The sequence below is a fragment of the Hyperolius riggenbachi genome, chromosome 5 (genome assembly GCF_040937935.1).
Source record: "Hyperolius riggenbachi isolate aHypRig1 chromosome 5, aHypRig1.pri, whole genome shotgun sequence".
Classification (NCBI taxonomy): Eukaryota; Metazoa; Chordata; class Amphibia; order Anura; family Hyperoliidae; genus Hyperolius; species Hyperolius riggenbachi.
This window is the reverse complement of record NC_090650.1, coordinates 361,875,639-361,899,479: the sequence shown is the minus strand read 5'-3', so window position 1 is coordinate 361,899,479 and position 23,841 is coordinate 361,875,639. Positions and strand designations below refer to the sequence as shown.

The following is a 23,841-nucleotide window of genomic DNA, read 5'->3' as shown; positions in this document are numbered from 1 at the left end:
AGCTCGGCCAGGAGACTGAAGTGGAATGACCTTGGCTAAATTGTGTGCTGGTCTTGTTCACATCATAAATCGCAATCGCTGCCGCCAGCGTTTTGCGATTTTTTTTTAGCGCCTCCCTACGCTTTACCTTCTTTTTTTACAGCGCTTTTCTGAGCGCTTTTGCAAAGGGATTTGTTTTTTCACTTCCTGAGATCAGTCAGGAAGTGAACTCCTTGACCCGGAAAAGAATAAATACAATGTATTTATTCTTAAAAGCACTCGGAAAATCGCTATACAAATCGCTTTTTCAAGCGCTTTGTAATTTCCCTATACCTGCCATTATAAGCAAATCTTCCTGAAAAATGGTACAGGCAGCGCTTTGGTGAGCGGATCGTAATCGGACCGCTCATAGGGAATCATTGCACAAGCGCTTTTAGGGCGATTTTCAAAATCGTTGGCGCTTAAAAAATACCGAAAGCGACCTTAGTGTGAACAAGTCCTAAGGGTGTGTTTTGGAAGGGAATTCTAGAGGAGGTACAAGGCATGTGAGAAATACGTGAATGGGAGGAGTTGATTTTAGGGGAGGGAAAAAGAAAGTTGTGTGCTGAGCAGAAGTTGTAGAGTGGATAGTATTTGGAAACTAGTGAGGAGGTGTACAGGGGAGATGGATTATGGAGAGCTTTGTAGGTTAGAGTTAAAAGTTTGAAGTGAATACACTGGTGTACAGTATTGGCAACCAATGAAGAGCTCGACAGAGAGGAGCAGCAGATGATGAGCAAGAAGAGAGGTGGATAAGGCAAGCAGACAATTTTACTATAGACTGGAGAGATGCAAGTCTGTTAGTAGGTGGCATATGCCACCAATGCCCATGTGGCTCTGAAAATTTGCCGAGGAGATGGAAACAGCAATAATTGCCTAATCTCTGTACTTACATGTAGCCACAAATATTTATAACCTATTAACATAAATAAGATTATTTGCTTGGTTGGTCGATATTTGGAGAATCAAAAACCTTAATGAAAGAGATTTTACATACTTCTCACACGTTCATCATAACTACTCAAGAATCGATTATTTTTTAGTCCAGCAGGATACCATTTTGTCTGTGACAGAGGTAAAAATAGGACAAATTACTTTCTCTGACCACGCACCGGTGATAATATCTATTTTATTCGGGAAAAGATCCACTGAAGGTAAACAATGGAAACTAGATGATTTATTGTTGGATAACATTGATTATAGGCAACAAATAGCAAGTGCAATTAAAGATTTTATAGACCTGAATGAAAACTCTGTCAGTTCATATGGTATCTTGTGGGACACCTTAAAATGCGTTATTAGAGGAACCCTAATTGGCATTAAAAGTAAAGTGAATAAAGAAAGGAATAATAAAATTAATAACCTATTAAAATCCCTACAACATGCAGAAAGTGAACATAAAAAAAATTCAACCATAACAACTTTATCAAATGTGACTGAAATTAGAACAGAACTTAATGGTCTCCTGAACCACAAATGTTCAGTAGAACATAAAAAATTAAAAAAACGATATATATTGGGGAAAAATAAATCCGGGAAAGTTCTAGCCAACCTCTTGAAAGATAAAGGAAGATCTAAATTTATTCACCATATAACTGATAAAAAAGGTAAAATAATCCATGATACTAAACAGATCTCAAAAGAATTCTCTAATTTCTATGATAAACTATATAATATGGACGAATCGAGTTTGTTAAACCCAAAAAACTTCTTAGACAAAATAAACCTCCCAAAGGTAAGCCTGAAGGATAGAGCAGAATTGGAATCCCCGATAACCCAGGCCGAATTCGTCAGCACTGTAAGGGAGCTACCTAAAAAAAAATGTCCAGGCCCTGACGGCTTTAATGCCGAATTCTATCAATCATTTACGAGTATCTTAGCACCCCTCTTTTGTAAGCTCGTGAATAATGTTGAAAACCCCATAATTTTCTCTAATGAATCAAACCGAGCAACCATAACTCTAATTCCAAAAGGTGATAATCCGAACCCAAGTTGTGCACAGTTTCGACCTATCTCCCTTATAAATTGTGATGTAAAAATTTATGCTAAAATATTAGCAAATAGATTAAATAAAATAATTAGTCATCTTTTGGGGAATCAACAATCGGGTTTTATTAAAAATAAACAAACTAAGGATAATATATATACTGCAATTGATCTGATTCACAAGTGCAGAACTAGAGGGGAAGCGGCGGTGATGATCGCAGTGGACGCTGAAAAAGCATTTGATCGTATGTCAAGAAACTTTATCTTTGCAGTGCTGGCAGAATTCGGACTTGGCCAAGTATTTATTGGGAACTTGAAGAAACTCTATACAAACCAAAATGCAAGCGTTAAGGTAAATAATCAGCTTGATCATACTTTTACTATCGCAAATGGGGTCAGGCAAGGATGTCTCTTGTCCCCCATATTATTTAATCTCGGCATCGAAACTATTATTCAAGCCATTCATCAAGATGATGAAATTAGAGGTATAAAAACTAGACAAGGTGAAATAAAGATCTTGGCCTATGCCGATGATCTACTCCTAACTCTGACGGACCCTCTTAATTCAACTATAAAATGCCGAGATAAACTTAATCTTTTTTCAAAATATTCAAACTTTAGATTGAATAAAGAAAAAACAGAGATCCTAAACATAGGCTGTTCGGTAAAACTCATGGAGGAGATAAAACAGAGCAGTGAGTTTAGATATAATAATCATGTAATTAAATACTTGGGTATCAATCTTACCAACAATCCGGATTCTCTCTTCAAAAATAACTTCCTGAAAATAGTGAGTGAATGTAAAAAAAAATTGAGATCTTGGGACCGTCCATGTTTCAACCTAATTGGGAGGATCAGCATTATTAAAATGTTGATCCTTCCGAAGCTTATTTTTTTGTTGCAGAGCTTACCAATAGCCATCCCTAACATATGGTTCCAGAACTGGCACAAGATATTCCAGAATTTTATTTGGAGCAATGCTAAGCATAGAATAAATTATAAACTACTTATGAAAAAAAAAAATCAGGGCGGACTTGCCGCTCCAAATTTATTCAACTATCATAAAAGTGTACATCTGTCAAGGATCCTGGAATGGAAAATAGAGACCACTACTGTTGTAGAGAATAAGATATGGCCACGGTTAGAGGAGGAGGAGTCAGATTTTGATCTTGTTTTTACTTGGATCATTAAAAATATCAACAAAGTATATAATTCATCATCCCATCCGCTGATTAAACCAACTCTGAAATCACTGCTTTGGATAACTAAAAAATGGCAAAAAAAAACAGGATTTTCCCCTTTAACAACTTTACGAGATAATCCAGACTTCTCCCCAGGTCTTGACCCAGCCTGGTTTGCTAAGCATAATATAAGCCGCAAAATACGTTTTGCTAATATTGGAGGAAACCCCACTCTGGGAATTAGACCGATCTTAGAATGCAACGACCAGATTAGTTCATGGGGTTCCTTCCAGATACATAGTTTCTTTTATAAATTTTACTCGCGGTTCGTTCGGATGAGGGATCTGAATATATTTGAAAAACATTTTTACCTGGGAAAAAAAATGAATAAATCAATTTCTAACCTATACTCAATTATTTGCGAGGCAGAATATGACCAGGATTTTCCTGCATATTGCAGGAAATGGGAAACTGAGCTGGGGTCCAGTCTGGAAGGGTTATGGCCACAAATATGGGTAAACACTTTTAAAATCCAAGATCCAAGGTTACAATTGATACAATTTAAAACAATTGGTAGATGGTACATTACACCACTCCGTATCGGTAAGTTTGCAAACCGCAGGGTGATGTGCTGGAGGTGTGGACAGGGGGATGGAGGCACTCTACACATGTGGTGGCAGTGCCCGATAGTTAGAAAATTCTGGGGGGATTTTATCCTACTGGCTGAGAAATTGCTAAAAGAAAAATTTGCTCTTACACCGAAAGAAGCAATCCTTAGTTACACAGCAAAAAAAGAAAGCCCTGGATGCACTCTGATTAAAGAATATGGCACGATAGTTGCCAAAAGTATTATAACTAATAACTGGAAGAATCCGGCTAGGTTAGATATAGGAGAATGGCTTGGTAGGATGGATGAATTGTGTAAGAACAAGGATCTAGGAAAGATGGCTAGAGTAGAAGAAATATGGAGAAGTCTTATAGCTAATCTCGATTAGGTCTGTCTTGGAGAGGGCCTGAGCTGAGAGTTGGTGAGCTGAGAGTTGGGAGTGACGGGCGAGGGCTGTTTTGGTGGCTGGAGCAGGGCTGGTGGGTATTGGTATATGATGGTAGACACCTGGGAAGGAGTGATTGATGGGATGACTGTGAGGGGCCCATTTGGGGCGTCCATGTTTGTTGGATGAATCTGTAAGATTTGGATACCTTTTAAAGAGAGAGGTTGGAGAGTCGAGAGGAATATATGTAGGATGTGGATGGGGTAAAGGTATATGAAGGATAAATGATAACTGTCGCAGTAACAGCCAGGTAATAGTGAGGAATAAGAGTTTAATGGGGAAGAAAGTCACAGAGATACCTACCTAGCACGTACTAATCTATAATGAATATCATACGATGAATAAACTATGATGATCACACATTTCAGTTTAGAGGTACGGCATGAAAAGAAATTGCCAATGCCCCATGTAACTGAGTACCCATGTATTTGGGTCTGTGTGCGGAGTTTAAAAAAAAAAAAAAAAAAAAAAGATTATTTGCTTCAGACTGATCTTTTTTAGTCGTATGTCTAAGATTATTTACTTCAGTAGTTGAATGTCTAAATAAATGAAAAAGAGTATTATAGTTGTACTTTAAAAATGAGGCCATAGATGACAGATGGAAATGGCCTCTCCGCTGACATTTTCCTAAATTCCTGGTCCTGTGTGGTAATATATGAGCGTCTAACCTGCAGTTTAATTTAAGACCAGTTTTATCATAATGAAGCGAGGGGGATCAGATCATTTGACTTGGGAATGGCTGACGTATGTAAAAGAGAAATAATGTCAAATGCCAAAATGTCACTGGTGAGATAACAAGTAAATGTTTCAGCATAAAACACATTTAAGCAGAATGAGTTTTGCAATAAAAAAAAAATGGTCCAGTTGACAATGAGGACGTGTGTGTTGTGCGTGACAATGGCTGCTTTCAGTAGTGTGTGGCTGTAAGGGAAGTCTCAGCTTCTAGTGGCATGCCGATGGCCTCATTCATGCATTTGCTAAAAGTGGCCCCATGCCTTTGTGTTATTTTCACGCGTGGCACGCACAGAGCTGACCCCTGGCTGGTGGCACGGCTGTGAACACCACCTCTTATGGCCACATCAGCTCAGTTATAAATATGTACACTCGGCTAGTGGTATAAAAAATGTGGACTGGGCATCATTAGGTCTGCAGGTTTGTTCAGAGGCGTAAGCAGAAGGCACAGGGCACCATAGCAAATATCTGTATTCCACCTATGGTGACTAGAGTCAGGCACTGAGTTTAATCCTTACCCTAAAACAGCGTACAATACCGCTAATGGAAACCTTAAAGGACAACTGAAGCAACAGGGATATAGAGGCTGCTATTTATTTCCTTTTAACCTCCTTGCCGTTTATCCCGAGCTGAGCTCGGGGTAACCCGCGCAGGAGGATTGCTCAGGCCCCGCTGGGCCGATTTTCACATTTTTTTTATTGCACGCAGCTAGCACTTTGCTAGCTGCGTGCATAACTCGATCGCCGCTGATTCGCCGCTACCCATCGCGCCACCTCCCCCCCCCCCCCCCAGACCCCTTGCGCAGCCCGGCCAATCAGTGCCAGGCAGCACTGAGGGGTGGATCGGGACACCCTCTGACGTCCATGACGTCGGTGACGCCATCGCGATCGTCGCCATGGCGACGGGGGAAGCCATGCAGGAAGTCCCATTCTGAACGGGATTTCCTGCTTGCGCAGATCGCCGGAGGCTAGCGCTAGGCTAGCTATATGATTTAAAAAAAATAAAATTAAAAAAAAAAGTGCTGCGCTGCCCCCTTGCCGCAATAATTGGAACGGCAAGGGGGTTAAACAATATTAATTGCCTGGCTATCTTGCTGATCCTCCACCTCCAATACTTTTAGCCATATACCCTGAACAAGCATATGCAGATCAAATGTTTCTGACACTATTGTCAGATCTCACAATATTAGCCACATACTTGTTTCTGGTGTTATTCAAACACTACTGCAGCCAAGTAGACCAGCAGGGCTGCCAGGCAATGGTATTGTTTAATAAATATGGCAGTCTCCATATCTCTTTCACTTCAGTTGTCCTTTAAACTGGATACTAAACTAGCCCTAAAGTTTACAGCTTTGAGCAAGGCCCCTTGCACATACTGAGTGTCCCATTGCAGTAGTCTCCCCACCACTCCCCAATAGCCAAATTACACGCCAATAGAAAAATGAGGTAATCAGTAGGGGAATATATTTGTTATATTTCCCAGGATTGCCTGAAGCAGGAAGCGCTGTCTTTCGACTTCTCCTGTTATTTGCAGGAAAATGTCATTTGATTGATTTTATGTTGCAATGGATAGTGGGATACATTATTTTTAAGCACATGAACTGTAAGAATTGTAGCAGTGTTAAACGTCATAAATGGAATGAAAAAAATAACAGGGCACGCACATTATAATACAGTAGCATAGCAGTGAAATCTAAGCACAAGGCACATGATACAAAAAAGTTAAGTGAGGGTGACACCTAGAGCCCAAATAGTGTAACTGACATAAAATGGAAGAATTTCTATTATAGCTCCAGTCCTGGAAGAGTCCATACAGTTTTTAACATGCTCATGTTGCAATCAAACAGATAATTATAAACTGTTTTAATTAAATTCTGTAATTGCTGAAATCCAGTGTTGATGATGTACTGTGTTATGGTCACTGAATTTCACTACTTCAGAATAAGCAGATCAGAAGAATGCAACACAGCCTCAGTTTAAGTGTTTGTGTGTGCACAGCCATGTTATAATAACAACCAAAGCTTTCTTTCATCTCCACCTATCCACCCAGAAACCCAGAAAGGGGGTGTCAAAATCCCTCCCACAGTGTGATCTAATGACCATGGTCCTGACAGTTTTCTGTCTGTGAACCCTGTTGCATTGTGGGAAATAACGAGTGTATGTGCAAACTGTATGTGCAGTTTTTGTAGTAATCCTTGAAGTGTATGTGCAGTTTTTGAAGTAATCCTTGAAGTGTATGTGCAGTTTTTGAAGTAATCCTTGAAGTGTATGTGCAGTTTTTGTAGTAATCCTTGAAGTGTATGTGCAGTTTTTTTAAGTCATCCTTGAAGTGTATGTGCAGTTTTTGAAGTAATCCTTGAAATGTATGTGCAGTTTTTGTAGTAATCTTTGAAGTGTATGTGCAGTTTGTGAAGTAATCCTTGAAGTGGATGTGCAGTTTTTGAAATAATCCATGAAGTGTATGTGCAGTTTTTGAAGTAATCCTTGAAGTGTATGTGCAGTTTGTGAAGTAATCTTTGAAGTGTATGTGCAGTTTTTGAAGTAATCCTTGAAGTGTATGTGCAGTTTTTGAAATAATCCATGAAGTGTATGTACAGTTTTTGAAGTAATCCTTGAAGTGTATGTGCAGTTTTTGAAGTAATCCTTGAAATGTATGTGCAGTTTTTGAAATAATCCTTGAAGTGTATGTGCAGTTTTTGAAGTAGTCCTTGAAGTGTATGTGCAGTTTTTACAGTATAGTTTGGAAATAACACCAAGTGCAAATAAATTTTAACGTAGTCCAGAATCACTGTTTTATAACCATTATGGAAACATAGGTAATTTGTTCACGACATAAACTGTAATCCATCATTATTGTGTACTGTTAACTGTTGTATTGCTTATATTGAATTGTTATACCTTGTATTCTGTGGTACAACGCCACGGAAGATGTTGGCACTTTATAAATTAATAATAATGTCAGCAACGTTTTAGCTTGGTAGGGTAAGCTATAGGATGTTCCTCAGTAGCATTCAGAGGGTCTCCATACAGAAATCCAGGTCAAGTAGTACAGGACAGAATACAATACCCTACCATTGCAGGATCTATTAACAATACTGCAGGTCGGCTTACACAGCACCTGTGTTTCTTAAAGTGGACCTGACCTCTGAATATCAAAATAAACCATTGCAAACCTTGTTTAAAACTGTAGGCAAAAACATTAATATATATGGCAACAAATATTTCAATAAACTCTATAATATAACATACATCATTTCCCTTCCCCTCTATGACGTTTATTGCCGCGGCACTGAAGTTGTTACATTCCGGCAGGCGCACAGTACACTGGGATACTTTGTTTTGGGCTGTTTACAGCCTGTTCTCCCCTCCCTCCTGTGTGAGCTCTCTGCTTCCCCGGAGCTGATTACACGCTGATACACTCAGCTTGAAGAGGAATGTCAGTCTCCGTCCCCCTTCCTCCGGGACACTGACTGAAGACGCTGGAGAGAAAAGGATAGAGGTGGATGACAGAAAAAGCTGCTGACTGCTGCTATAGGAGAGAGTGGTGCTGTGTTTGTGTGTGGATGCAGTGTGTATATGTATGTGATAGAGAGCGTGTGTGTGTGTGTGTGTGTGTGTATGTATGTGTACAGGGCATGTGTGTATGTATGTGTGCAGAGCATGTGTGTATGTATGTATGATGTGTATGTATGTGTACAGAGCATGTGTGTGTGTGTATGTACACAGAGCATGTGTGTATGTATGTATGTATGTGTACAGGGCATGTGTGTGTGTACAGAGCATGTGTGTATGTATGTATGTATGATGTGTATGTATGTGTACAGAGCATGTGCGTATATATGTACATAGAACATATGTGTGTGTGTGTGTATGTATGTATGTATGTGTACAGGGCACATGTGTGTGTGTGCGTGCGTACAGAGCATGTGTGGTATGTATGTGTACAGGGCATGTGTGTGCGTACAGAGCATGTGTGTATGTATGTATGTATGATGTATGTGTACAGAGCATTTGTGTATGTATGTACATAGAGCATGTATGTATGTATGTGTACATGGCATGTGTGTGTGTACAGAGCACGTGTGTATGTATGTATGATGTATGTGTACAGAGCATGTGTGTATGTATGTACATAGAGCATGTGTATGTATGTATGTATGTATGTATGTGTACAGGGCGTGTGTGTGTGCACGTACAGAGCATGTGTGTATGTTTGTGTACAGAGGTGAGTGAATCTGCTCCCGCTGTGTGTGTGTGTGTGTGTGGGGGGGGTATTTGTTGGAGGACATCCACACTGGCTCCTGCTCTGCTGGGGGGGGGGGGGACAGAACAGAACACGGAACTGGCTGCCATTCTGGTCAAATCTGCCGACACGATTGAACACATTTGCTGGTCAAATCTGCCGACACGATTGAACGTCTTTGCTGGTCCAATCTGCCGACACGATTGAACGTCTTTGCTGGTCAAATCTGCCGACACGATTGAATGTCTTTGCTGGTCAAATCTGCCGACATGATTGAATGTGTTTTCCTAAGAGATTCTGTATCAGGAATTGGCCTGTGGTGTATGGGCAGGTAACAGATCTCAATGGACAATGAAACCTCGCACTGCCAAGGGCAGATTACAGTGTAAAAATCACACTGGCAGCAGAGCACACACAAAAGCAGAGTATAAAGCTGACATAGGATAGACAATAATACAGAGCAGAAAAATGACAGGCTGGAAAACACAGCAGACATTACACACACAGGCACAGCCAGATGACATCACTGTAACTGTACACTACCACAGGCTAATTTGCATGTGATTGGAGAAAGGAGCTGCTTGAGGAAGGAGGGGCTGGAGGAAGTAGAAATCAACTGGATGGCACTGTAAACTTGCCAACCAACATATGGCTGCACACACTGCACTAGAAAGCAGTAACAGAAATCAGGACATCTGACAGGTATATTACAGCAAACATACATTTTTATTAATTAAGCCAGTATTAAGCAACACAGCAGATATTTTTACAGTGTCAAATTTTAAGGACAGTTCCACTTTAAGGTGGCCATACACTGGTCGATATGCCATCAGATCGACCAACAGGTAGATCCCTCTCTGATCGAATCTGATCAGAGAGGGATCGTATGGCTACCTTTACTGCAAACAGATTGTGAATCGATTTCAGTATGAAATCGATTCACTATCTGTGAAGCTGCCGCCCCCTGCATACATTACCTGATCCGGCCGACGCAAGTCCCCCGGTCTCCGCTGTCTTCTTCTCTGCGCTCGGCTCCAGGGCTCCAGCTGCACTTACTGTCCGGGGAACTTTAAACAGTAGAGGGCGCTCTACTGTTTAAACTTCTTGTCGGGACAGGAAGACGTGAAGCCTGCCAGAACCCAGTGGAGAAGGAGCAGCGGGGACAGAGGGGATACGTGCCGGCCGGATCAGGTAATGTACTGCCGCTAGCGTTGGTCGTCGGACATTCGAACGCCCCTATCGACGCACTCCCGACCTGCCGGCGATCGAGCGAAATCTTCCGCGCGGACAGATCGACGGCAACGATAGATTTCGGATGGAAATCGATCGTTTGGTCGGCGTTTGCGCAACGATTTCGCAGCAGATTAGATCACAGTGATGGAATCTGCTGTATATCGGCAGGAAATAGTATAAGTGTATGGGCCCCTTTACTCGCAAGGTATCTGCCATCTTTCCTCTGCTGCCAGCACTATGCACATGGCAAGTATAATTCAGAGCATTTTTAGCCTACAATGTGGCACTGCAGCCTGTTTGCTGAAAGAATTAACTGTCAGACAGAAGCAATTTCTTATGACTTGGATTTAGTATAAACATAATGTAGCCATAAAAGTAATCCTGTAATTCACTTCTACACAGGAATTGCACATAAAGTCATACAGATTATAAATTCAACCTGCTATATTTTTTTTGAAATTTTTTTTTATAGAGCAATGTGTACTTTAAACTTGGACAAAGATTACATGACCACCTTAGCAGGCTTTATCTGTCTGTACTGTAACCCAGCGTCTCTACACTTTTTGAAGCAATTTGTATGGTACACTCAGTTACAAATGAACACATTGAATTGGAGGTACAGTTGCCAGGATACAGCACAATGGAGCAGCACAGAAGCAGAAATGATTGCCAAAGTGAATACATACCACTATTCAGGTGTCTAACAATGAAAGAAACTAATCACAATTCTTGTTATCAAAGGCATCAAAGAACACAGAAAAGTAAAAGAAATGAAGTATAGACTACCTGTCTTTTCCTGCTTGCTCCAGATTCAGGACATTGTGCATGTTGTCCAGGCTGTGCCTTTTCTTGAACGTTTGTGCTTTTCTTTTCTGTGTACACAGATATTTAATGTGATTAATAAATTAAAATTTCTATTCTGATCCAAATCATCCCCCTCTAACACTTCCTTTATTACTTAATTGAAAGCGGACCTGAACTCAGATCTCTCTGCTCTAAAAGATACGCAACAGCATAATAACCTTTACACAAAAACATTTCTTTGTTACAGCTGATACAAATGCTAAAATAAACTTGCACTCTTTCTACTTCCTGATTTATGGAAGCAGACATATTGTTAACCTCCTGTGCTTTCAAATGGCCTTATCTGCCATAGGCAGTCATGTGACACAGGGGAGAGATCAGATTGCATCTTGTGATTAGACAAAAATGAGGGGGGTATTAAAAAGGCTAAACTCTCTAAATACAAACAAGGTGCATTTCTCTATGTATTTCTTCAGTAGTGTGCAAGAGTTCAGGTCCACCTAAAAGTGTACAAACAATCACTAACCCTCTGCACTCAAAATACATTTACAGCAAGATGGAACTGTAGCAGCCATAAAATAACTAGGTTGCAAAATTAGAGGATCTTAGCTTCCACAATACACTGCAGCATTTTGTAATGGAACAATTCACCAGTATCAAGATTACCTTAGTAGAACTGCTCCCTACTCTACCTACACCAGTCAGCAAGCAAGCAAACACTTCACACTCTTGAGACTGAGATTCAAGATCAAGCAATGTCAGGTTAAGGTACAGTTAGGCCAGATCTAAAAGAAATAGCACCAAGTGGACAGCAGTTATCATTATTTAGTATTTATGTAAACCAATATCTTTCGCAACGCTTTTCTAGAGTATATATAGTCTTGTCCCTAAAGGTGCCTATACACTTACTAGATTTCCCGCCGATAGACAGCAGATTCGATCACTGTGATTGAATCTGCTGTGAAATTGATGCACAGACGCTGACCGATTTCCGTCCGAAATCGATCGATACCGTCGCGGAAAATTTCGCCTGATCGCCAGTGGGTCGGGAGTGCGTCAATAGCAGCGTTCGAATGTCCGACGACCGACGCTAGTGACAATACATTACCTGTTCTGCCGGCGCGTGTCCCCGCTGTAGCTTCTCCACGCTGGGCTCCGGCTAGCTTCACTTACTTCCTGTCGGGGGAAGTTTAAACAGTAGAGCGCCCTCTGCTGTTTAAACTTCCCCCGACAGGAAATAAGTGAAGCTGGAGCCCAGAGCGGAGAAGAGACAGCGGAGACCGGGGGACTCGCGCCGGCCGGATCAGGTAATGTATGCAGGAAGGGGCGGCGGCGGCTACACAGACTGTGAATCCGTTCCATAGTGAAATAGATTCAAAATCTGTTTGCAGTGTAGGCAGCCAATAGATCCCTCTTTTCTCAGATTCGATCACAGAGGGATCTATCTGCTGGTCGATCTGGTGGCAATCAACCAGTGTACAGCTGCCTTAACTGTTCCTCAGAGGTGCGCATAGTCTAATGCTTACCACAGTCATATGTTCATCATGGCCTAGGGCCAATACTGTATTTTTTAGGGGAAGCCATTTAACTTATCTGTGTGTTTTTGGATTTGAGAGGAAATGGGAGTGCGCAGAGGAAACCCATAGAGACATGGGAAGAACATACAAAGTCCATTCAGATAGTGCTCTGGGATTTGAACCAGGGACCCAGCATTGCAAGGCTAGAGCCTACGTCCAGGATGCTGATAGCACTATACCTTACCAAGGTGAACAGCTTAGTAAGAGAGGAACTGTTATTATATATTGTGGGTGAGGTGGAGCATTTCCATGTATATCAGTCCTAATAGTACTTTTCATGCTTGCCCAATGAATAATATTGTACTGTCACTGCTTCTTGCTCAGTGGTTGGGCACCTTATTTCATCCTGTGAACCAACTCTGACAGGTTACTCACCTGGGTTGGAGTTGTTTAATATCCTGCTGCTAAAGGCTGGCTTATCTGGATGCCACGGAGTGCTCGTTCCCACGAACAATCGCCTTTGAAGTCTGCGACAAAAGTCACAATATCACGTCAAAAATCATGTTTTATATGTACGAGAACATGCCAGGAACAAAGCTTACAGAAACACCGCACTCACTTCTCTTTTCTTCTTTCTATACTTTGCATAGGGTCCTCTGTGTCACTCTCTGTCTCTGGTTCATTACTAGTAAAAAGAAAAAAACACTTCATAAGGAATGTTTAGCTGCGAACTATGCAGTTAACACCCACATCTATTCTAAAGTGAAAAAAAGGTATTATCAATAAAAATGTATGTTATAAATACTTGAATTCTTTTCTATTCATCCAGATCAGGCATGCATATTGTAAACAAATACATGAAATGCTAACATTTGTATAGTGCTTTTCTCCTGTTAGCTACACTATTCAGCCATTTATGTGAACATAATTCAAGTTCCCTGCTGTCAGTGCCAAACATTTAAAGACCTAGTTTAACCTCAGATATTTTTAATGGATTAGTTAGCAATACACAAAGTTTTTAGTTCTGAATGTCTGTACTCAAGAAATATATTTAACTTGTTCGGGGCCGCCCTTAGTTAAAACAACACTGCACTTGTGACTGTTCAGAAACTACACAGGCTCCCTGGCAAAGGACACGATGGGCGTCATTCACAGTGATCACAAATGGAAAAATTTAAAAGAAGGCTCTGGTCCTTAAAGGTCAACTGAAGCGAGAGGGATATGAAGGCTGCCATATGTATTTCATTTTAAGCAATACTAGTTGCCTGGCTATCCTGTTGATGCTCTGCCTCTAATACTTTTAGCCACAGACCCTGAACAAGCATGCAGCAGATCAGGTGTTTCTGACATTATTGTCAGATAGGGCTAGATTATCTGCATGCTTGTGATTCAGACACTCCTGAAGCCACATAGATCAGCAGGGCAGCCAGGCAACTAGTATTGTTTAAAAGGAAATAAATATGGCAGACTCCATATTCTTCTCACTACAGTTGTCCTTTAAGGGGCAGAGCCTTACGGTATGAATTGTCTCAGGTTCACTTTAAGGCCTGTGACCAGTGTAAGTGATTGAAACATATGAATTCAAAGTTATGGAGGGGCATTCCAATACCTCTGGCAATATAGTGTACAAGTGCTAGCATGGGCACATGCCAAACTTCACTATAATAAGAGTATGGGGCTCAGAACATGGGAGGAGGAGCTTAGCAAGAGCACAGCTGTGACATATTTATAGGCAGAATGGCAATGTTGTGGTCAGCATTGCAATCCCAGCCTTTAAACCTCATCCAGGGCACTATCGTATGGAGGTTGTATGTTCTCTCCATCCTTTAGCGAGTTTCCACCACACATTCCCAAAACATAATGTCAGGTTAATTCTCCTCCCTGTAAACTAGTTCTAGACCGTGGTAGTGATATAAGATTGAAATCTCCACTGAGGGTCAGTTAGTGAATACACAGTAAAGCACTGCAGAAGACGACGCAGAATGATATCAATGCATTTCACGTCTGCTTGGGAGCTGCTCTTTATTTTCAAGTCTGGGGCTGCCATGGAGATACTGGCATAAATTGAGTGACACTTCATACATATACATATACCTGTGTCTGCAGCTGCCTGTTACACAGTAGCGTAGAAATTTGGTGGTGCAGAGGTTGCGACCGCACCGGGCCCTTGGACTAGAGTGGCCCTCCCTCAACAACAGTATTAGCTCTCTATTGGTCCTGTACTGGTAATGATTACTACTGTTCAAATTATCGATAGAAGTGATTAACAGACTGTTCCCCATCCCCTCCTTGCACCTCTGACACCGGTTGTCCTTAGCAGGTTTTGTTGTGCCGTATCTATTCTTATGTATAGAGTGCTGTGTGGGGTCAATGTAAAACTTGCACTGGGGCCCATAGCTCCTTAGCTACACCACTGCTGGTATAGTCAGTCTGGGCTTAAAAACCTTGCCCTTTCCTAAATCAAGCTGTATGCTTTGTATCCCATTAACGTAAATGGTAACAATAAAGAAAAATCTTCAATGTATTTGGTACAGAAAATGTGCTCCGAATTGTGTTTTCAGTGCCTCATAGCTACTCTGACTTTATCAGTGAGGTGATGTCACAGGGGCCTCTTCCACCCTCACACAGACTGAGAAAAGTCCTGACTGTCGTCTCCCCCACATAGCTTGTCAGTGAACACAGCGGGTGCTGCCATATTTCTCATACATGACAGGCCTCTGGCTCCATTCCTGCTATTTGTGAGCCTGAAAATATGCACACTCATATTGTCTCAATTTATTTTAATATGAACCCTTTGAAATCAACTCAATAACTGTTTCACAGACAATGCAAGTGTTGCTGCTTTGGCTTAAAGCATATATGCCAAACTCTGGCCCGCGTGCCAAATCAGGCCGCAGAGCCATCGCATCTGTCCCGCAAGTGGTTTCTCCACTTTGCATTATGTTTGGCTCACTCTAGACCACCAGGGAAGCTGTATTAGGGTTGGAGCCCTAGATCACCAGGGGAGCAATATGAGGGAGGGATGGAGACACCAGAGAAATGTATAGGGGGGGGGGGGGGGGTCACTAGAAACTAAGGATATATTTAGGGGTGTGAGGGGAACCACTTGACACCAGGGAGTTACCTTCCATCTACTGTTCCACCCTACTCTGCGGGTGACCAAAAAACAGACAGACATCTCTCCAGTGCCTACTGAACACTGCTGCTCGTCTCCGCCACCTCTCCTCCAGCTCCTCTGGTGTTGCCCCTCTCTGCAAATCCCTCAGTTGGCTGCCAACCACCCAAAGGACCCAGTTCAAACTCCTAACCCTGATCATACAATGCTCTATGTAAGCTATTCCCTGAACACATTTCTTCATTAAACTCCAGAAACCATCTCACCCAGAACCTTTGCTCCTCCCTTGGGACCCTCTAATCATCCAGCTTGGTCACCTCCTTTCACTTTGGAACTCAGTACGTCTCACAAGTGTCACCTCTCCTTTGGAACTCTCTCCCACAGTGTGTTCGCCATGCTACAAGCCTGGAAATGTTCAAATGCAACCTCCAAGACACACCTCTTCAGGCAAGCTTATAATTTGTAATAGGTACAATTTGAGGCTCACTATCTCATCACCCAACCCCTTTGTCTACTCCCCTAGTGTCTCCACCCCACTATCCTGTAGTTGGTAAGCTCACAAAGACAGGGACCTCCACCTACTGTTTCCTGTTTGCATTGTACTTACCAAATTAGCATGTACCAGTCAGTATTGGTGATGGTTTCATACTACATCAGTCGGGTGTATTTGTACTTGTGTTGCTGGATTTCCTGATTGTACAGTGCATTGAACTGCTCATGTATCTACACTCCTCATTATTGTATGTTTTTGTACTATGTACAGCGCTACAGAAGATGTTGGCGTGATATAAATAAATAATAATTATAAATAATGTGCCTGGTGCAGTATTTCAAACCTAGTAAACCTTGCAGAGTTCAGTTTACTGAGATCAGGTCAATGAAAGATGTAATCTGGTGGAAACAGATTGCTGCACTTTGCACATCACTGTTTGTCATAAATAAGCACGCTCATCTGTGAAATGAATTCATAGACATGTGCTGGCAGATTACTACCTCTCACTGGTCTCCACATTATGCTCCAGGATGTCCTCAACTTCAGCCTTCTGTTGGCTTCTCGCTTTTGCTTCTACCACCTGTTTAGCTGCCTGAAAAGAAATGTGTGGAAAATATCAGAATGCACCGAATCACACATCTGTAGCATGAGAGAACAACTAGACTTTCATCACTCAGGTATAAATGGGGATTTTTGTCATCTCGGGTTCCAAGGATGATTAAATAAGCATAACACACATACAGTCATGCATTAAAGAGGAACTCCAGTCAAAATAATGTAATAAAAAAGTGCTTTACTTTTACAATAATTATGTATAAATGATTAGTCAGTGTTTGCCCATTGTAAAAGCTTTCCTCTCCCTGATTTACATTCTGACATTTATCACATGGTGACAATTTTACTGCTGGCAGGCGATGTCACTGGAAGTAGCTGCTGCTTGCTTTTTTGGTAGCTGGAACAGCGGTAAAGAGCTATTTCCCACAATGCAACGAGGTTCACAGACAGGAAACTGCCAGGACCATGGTCCTCACAGTTTTCTGTGGGAAGGGTTTCACTACAATATCAGCCATACAGACCCCCCCAGATGATCCGTTTGTGAAAAGGAATAGATTTCTCATGTAAAAGGGGGTATCAGCTACTGATTGGGATGAAGTTCAATTCTTGGTCATAGTTTCTCTTTAAATTGCTCAAACCTGTACATATTAGCCTGTGCCTGCAGAAAGATTGTATGAACTAAAATCTTAATACTGTGCAATAAGTTGATTGCTGCTTAGGATGAGGAAATCTTCTGACACATGTAAACATACTGTTCTGCTCTCATGACCACCACGTTCTCCCCCTTGTCCGAAGGTTTGACGATAATGTCCTTGTTGTTACGCAACTCCAACAATGCACAGCGTTCATCATCGGATAAGTTGGGTGTTTGGTTGTTCGTTATCCATAAAGTACGGATGTCCCTCTCAACCAGTGAGACAAACGTATGGACACTCGGACACAAGGAAAAGGGAGGGAACGAGGTGGACCTGGGCTTAAATTGTTGATTGATCTGTTCACTCACAGTTCGCTTAGGGACAACAAACCCAAAAAGATCCTCCTCATCGTCCTGCTCAGTTTCCTCACTTAAAGCGGAACTGAAGGATCTTTTTTTAATACAATGTGATAATATGGGTATGTACCTTTAACGATGACATACCTCTGTGCGCCCTATGGAGCTCTTTGTGTGTTCTCTCCATCCCGAGATTCTGCCGGTAAACAGCATCGACTTATAAGTCGATGCTAAAATCAGGCAGACGAGTCAGTGTTCCTCTCCCTGCTAAATGGTTTACTTCCCCTCAGGCCAGGTACCCGCCCTTTCTCCGCCCCACCAGTGCCACTCCACACTCGTTCCTTCAGCGCAGCGTGAGCGCTGATATGACACATGAACGAGGAGGAGACAGGCCTCTGTACATTCCTTCCTTCTGATCCCCCAGCGTTAGGCTGTAAATCCCCCCTCCCTCCGTTGTGCATCCCTTCCTTCTGATCCACCAGCGTTAGGCTGTAAATCCCCCCTCCCTCCACTGATCTCCCCCCTATTGTGGGCAGTGTCCCTGGCAGCGCTGTGAATAGGGCAGGGGGTGTTTTACTCACCGAGGCTCTTTCCAGCGATGAACGAGTATTCTTCTCTGCATGCAGCTCTGGGCTATTGTATACAGTCAGCCACGTGTGCTGTTTACAATAGCCCAGAGCTGGATGCAGAGAAGAATACTCGTTCATCGCTGGAAAGAGCCTCCGTGAGTAAATCACCCCCTGCCCTATTCACAGCGCTGCCAGAGACACTGCCCACAATAGGGGGAGATCAGTGGAGGGAGGGGGGATTTACAGCCTCGCTGGGGAATCAGAAGGAATGCACAGCAGAGGGACGGGGGATTTACAGCCTAACGCTGGGGGATCAGAAGGAATGCAGAGTGGAGGGAGGGTGGATGTATTGCCTAACGCTGGGGAATCAGAAGGAATGAATGTACAGTGGAGGGAGGGGGGGGGGGTTTACAGCCTAACGCTCAGGAACAGGAGGAGGAGGAAGGGATGCACAGTGGAGGGAGGGTGTATCAGCTGCTACAAATCTCCCTGGCTGCGTTCACGAGCCTGGCTCGTCCATACCACTTTTAGCAACTGTTAGCTGGACGAGCCAGGCTCCTTCTCACCGCTAGGGAGGTTATTACAAACAGTACAAGTGTACTCGCAATGGTAGCTGGGCTCTTGATTGAGAGTGCACGAGAGGACAAGTTATGCATGTGCAGTGCTGTAATCCTCTCGTGCACGCTACCACAAAAAAAAAATACATACTAATGAGGAGCAGTAACCCGGAAGTTATCAGGCACTGCGGCCATCTTGGCTGAAACCAGGAAATGAATAAAAATTACAAAATACAGTGATTGCAGCAGCGGGGAGCGGCAAAAATCATACAGACAGATAGAGTTTATAATTTAGAATCTACTGGTATGTTTATTTATTTATTTATTTTCTATATTGCAGTTCCGCTTTAACTTCACCAAATCATCAATGCTCTATAGTCCTGATTGGACCAATCTTTCCAATCTGTAATAGCTCCCCCCAGGGGGGCGTCATTCTTCCTTTTATGCAGAGTTCTTAATGTTAAATTGCGGCCAAACAGATGTAGGTCCTTCACAAATTCAAACCTGTCCAAACTGCTATTGGGGCAATAGCCAAGGCCCTTTCCCAAAAGATGTATGGTACCCTGGGATAAATTGTAGCCTGAAATATTGACTACTTGTAAATTGCCAGAAAACATGGGCTGGGCCTGAAGTGAAGGATACGCTACATCTGTACCTTCTGCTCCCCGTCCTCCCCTAAAAAACCCGCAGAGGAGGACTGAGAACCAGAAGGACCACATGCTCCTAAATCAAATTCGCTCTCCTCTCCTTGGGAGTCCGTAGCACTCGTAAGATACTTATTAATCGGACCCACCTGTTTACTTTTATTTTGTTTCTCTCTCTTTTTCTTACTATCTTTGTCTTTAGTGATTTTTGACAAATTTTTGCCACTAACTGATCTTGTTACTGGACGATGCGGAACATCAGAGTGTCCATCCGTGGAGGACACTGAGCTTTTATCAGCACCCCCAACCGATGAATCGGAATCTTCAACAGCACTAGAGCTAACTGGAGCCTCAGCAGGCATCTGTGGCGGTGGTTTCTTAGGGGGGTATCTATGTGGCAAAGGTTTTTTACCCTTGGGAGGTAGTTTGTCCCATTTATAGGCGTAACCAAATTTATATGCGATTTTATCACGCTCAAATTTGTTGTCTTTCCTAGTGACAATTTCTTTATTATATTCAGCAATGTGAACTTTTAAATTATTGTTCCTCGTGAGATATAAAGGATGTTCCTTAACCGTATGAAGGGACTCCAAAGTAGCGTTGATTTTTTTCTCAATATCAAACAAATCCACCTCCTCAAGCTCCTGCATAAGCTCAAGCATCACCCTAGAGCATTTCTCAAAGTTGTCTTCCCATCTTGATTTAAAGCCGTCAGGCAGATTTTTCTTAAATGAGGAGAGTTACAATGGGTTTTATTGGGGTTTTTTGGGTCCTATGGGACATTGTATTCATGTTACTTGTGTGATATGTGGGTTTGATATTAGTAAAGTTTTTTTCTATCTTTTTCATGCACCCAAGAGCCAATTCTCATTTATTTTTGGTCTGATATTCACTTCTGTTGGCATGTGCATGGGAGGGATACTTTAGCAGTATATATCTTTTTGTTTTTCATTTATGTTTAGAATTATTTCCTCATTTGACGCTACCCTTTAACTTTGAGGTATTTCTACACACAAATATACAATATTTTACATTTATTGGAGGAACCCCTCCCTAAATCCGGCAAACTGGTGGAGGAGATAAAAAACAAAACACAGGCTGTTACTGATGTCACAGGGAGGTGATCTCAGCTTGTGTGAGATTTCACATAGACGACGCCCCTGTGAGGGCGGGTAGCTGATGACAAACACACCCATGATCTAAAACCTCCTACTAATCTCAGAAGTAATGGTTGCCACCTGTATAACCCTAGTTATGAAAAGAAAAGGGTGAAAAGCATACACTGAAATGCTCATAGGATTAAAGGAGTGTAGATTGATCTTTGTATGTGTCAGAGTGGTGCAACTAAAGATTTTGAATAAAAAAAATGTTTGGTTTGGGTCCGCTTTAACCACACACACACACCATTTGAACTATGCTTGTGCATCACCATAATGAACACAGGCTTAAAGAACTACCAATAAACACTTTATTCACAGTTCTGTGCACAGGTTGGATATGACTTGAAGTATTAGAGACAGAGCATAAGCACAGAGGTCAGGCAACTGGCTTTGGTTAGCAGAGAATGAAGATGGCAACGCCTGTATTGCTCTAAATGGAATTATAGAAGTGAGTTCCAAAAGCCAGGTGACGGTCACAGCAGTCCTGATTGTGGACATGCACTGCCTCCCACAGGGTCACACTTATTTCTGTGTACCATTAGGCTGTTTTTACATCTTTTTTTTTGCATTAAGGTGGGGATGTGATGCTCCTGCGCATCCCATCACAAAGCAAAAAATGACAAACATATGACCCTGCAGCAGAATGCGCAGACAGGGTCACATGTGTAGCGCTGCCCCTGCCTCAGTGACGTACCCCCTGTTGGGCAGGAAGTACATCGTCAGGATTCATGTCGGTGGTACAGGCGTGCTGCACCATGCTCCGTCCTTTACTCTACATGCGTCGCCCGGAAACTACCATTACCCCAAGCACCGCGCATTAAGCGTGTTGCCCTTGCATTGGGATGAACACTTCTGGTGCACCGCGAGGAACCACAGTAAGTGTGAAAGTCTCCCTAGACTTTTGTTGCTTTTGTAGCCCCTTGCGACAAAATAGGGTATTGCAACACAGGTTTAGCCTGTTAGCATAAAAGAGACCTCATAGTAAACCTGTAGTATATATAAAAAAGTGACATACTTACCTTAGTAGTGGGAAGCCTCTGGATAGACTACAGCAGGGATGTCTAACCGGTCCTTTGAGGGCCGAGGTCCTCACACATTTTTGACACCGCTCAAATTAATTGATGGGACTGAATCAGGAAAGGTGTGGTCCATCAGGTAGAACACATTCCTCTCTTTCTCAGTGTAATGCTATGTTTTTGGCGTTGCTAAGGCCTCACACTCGACTCACACCAGCCTATAGGCCGGGTAAATACACAGCTTAGAACTTCACACTGTATTAGGATATTTATTCAATTATTTACAGGTATAGCAGTGAATCATGGATAAGTAATAGAGTAAAGAATCAATACATTACCGGATATTGCATCATCACTCCATATCGGGGGACCAGCGATCGTCTTGGAGACAGCGCATACACAACATCACACGACTCGTCAGTAGTGGAGAGTCCCATCAGAGCAAGGGGAATCTCTCTCTCTTATACTCATAGCTCCACCCATTTTCCCTATTGCATCCTGGGGATGCTCAGGCATGAGCTTCACTATGATTGTATGACTTATAGTCAATATTATCATAAACAGGACTAGTTCTAGTTAAAGAGACTCTGTAACAACAAAAACCTCCCCTGGGGGGTACTTACCTCGGGTGGGGGAAGCCTCCGGATCCTAATGAGGCTTCCCACGCCGTCCTCTGTCCCACGGGGGTCTCGCTGCAGCCCTCCGAACAGCCGGCGACAGAGCCGACTGTAGCTTCAATATTTACCTTTGCTAGCTCCAGCGGGGGCGCTGTGGCGGCTTTCGGCACGGAAATAGACGGAAATACCCGATCTCCGTCGGGTCCGCTCTACTGCGCAGGCGCCGGAAACTTCAGCCTGCGCAGTAGAGCAGACCCGACGACGATCGGGTATTTCCGCCTACTTCGGAGCCGACAGCCGTCAGAGCGCCTGCGCAGGAGCCAGGAAGGTAAATATTACGTCACCGCTGCACGGAGGGCTGCAGCGAGACCCCTGACGGATGGAGGACGGTGTGGGAAGCCTCATTAGGATCCGGAGGCTTCCCCCACCCGAGGTGAGTACCCCCCAGGGGACGTTTTGTCGTTACAGTTCCTCTTAAAGTCGTGCAGTTCCTGAAACAGTTAATTCAGGGTTACGCGCTTATTGCAACACAATGTTTTATAACCATATCACGTGCCACGCATGCTCAGTACTTGTTTTCATAGGGTGTAGTCGCCATCAGCCTTTCCACAACGTGGAAGTATGATTCATCCCTCTCACGGCGCAAACAGCATGTTTCCTTGACTTGTAATAACCTTTTGTCCGGTCAATGGTTTTCTATGGAGAATGGTTCATCACTATTAAGGGATACAAGATATTTCCTATCTGCCTACAGACTAGCTTGCTAATGTGTTTCTTCCCTAGCAACCAGTCATTTTACACAAGCTCTTCAGGCTTGTATCACATTCAGTCCATCCTAAACACTGGCATGGATCTGGCCCTCCTGGCCTGGAGTTCGACACCTGTGGTCTACAAGCTTCCCCATCCTCCTGCTGCCCACTTATCCTCTTTACCTATTTGACTCAGCACAAGTTGCATAGGTTTCTTGAGACCATGTTCCTGACTGTGGAGTAGCACAGCCGTGCTGGACATGCCCAGTTACATAGTTATTTTGGTTGAAAAAAGACATACGCCCATCGAGTTCAACCAGTTGAAATAAACCACTCATGCACAGCTTCTTTCCTTGGTGTACAAACACATCGTTCTACTGGGCATGTGCAGACCTTGCTAGTGCTTGCCCAGCATGGATGCTCTTATCCATGACCGAAAAGAAACCTATTAGACTTACATTGAGTTGAATAGGTATAGAGGGTCCCTATGCTGGATCAATGGGCTGTAGAAATATCTGGGAAACCTCTGGAACATCCACAAGCTTCTCACTACTGAGATAAGTATGTCACATTTTTCTATTCTTTTACGCTTCAGGTATAATTTAAGTGA

At 42.8% G+C, this 23,841-nt stretch overlaps 1 protein-coding gene across 3 annotated transcripts in view; it reads right to left on the bottom strand.

Annotated features, from left to right (window-relative positions):
* The window catches only part of TERF1 (telomeric repeat binding factor 1), a 49,875-nt gene that overhangs the window by 6,313 nt on the left and 19,721 nt on the right, over positions 1-23,841 (bottom strand). For all 3 annotated transcript variants that reach the window (XM_068237503.1, XM_068237505.1, XM_068237504.1), the window contains exons 6-9: positions 16,874-16,965; positions 13,385-13,450; positions 13,201-13,292; positions 11,231-11,316 (exon numbers count right to left, since the gene is read on the bottom strand). In XM_068237503.1, coding sequence (XP_068093604.1) covers positions 11,231-11,316; positions 13,201-13,292; positions 13,385-13,450; positions 16,874-16,965 — 336 coding nt within the window. The remainder of the gene's footprint in view (positions 1-11,230; positions 11,317-13,200; positions 13,293-13,384; positions 13,451-16,873; positions 16,966-23,841) is intronic.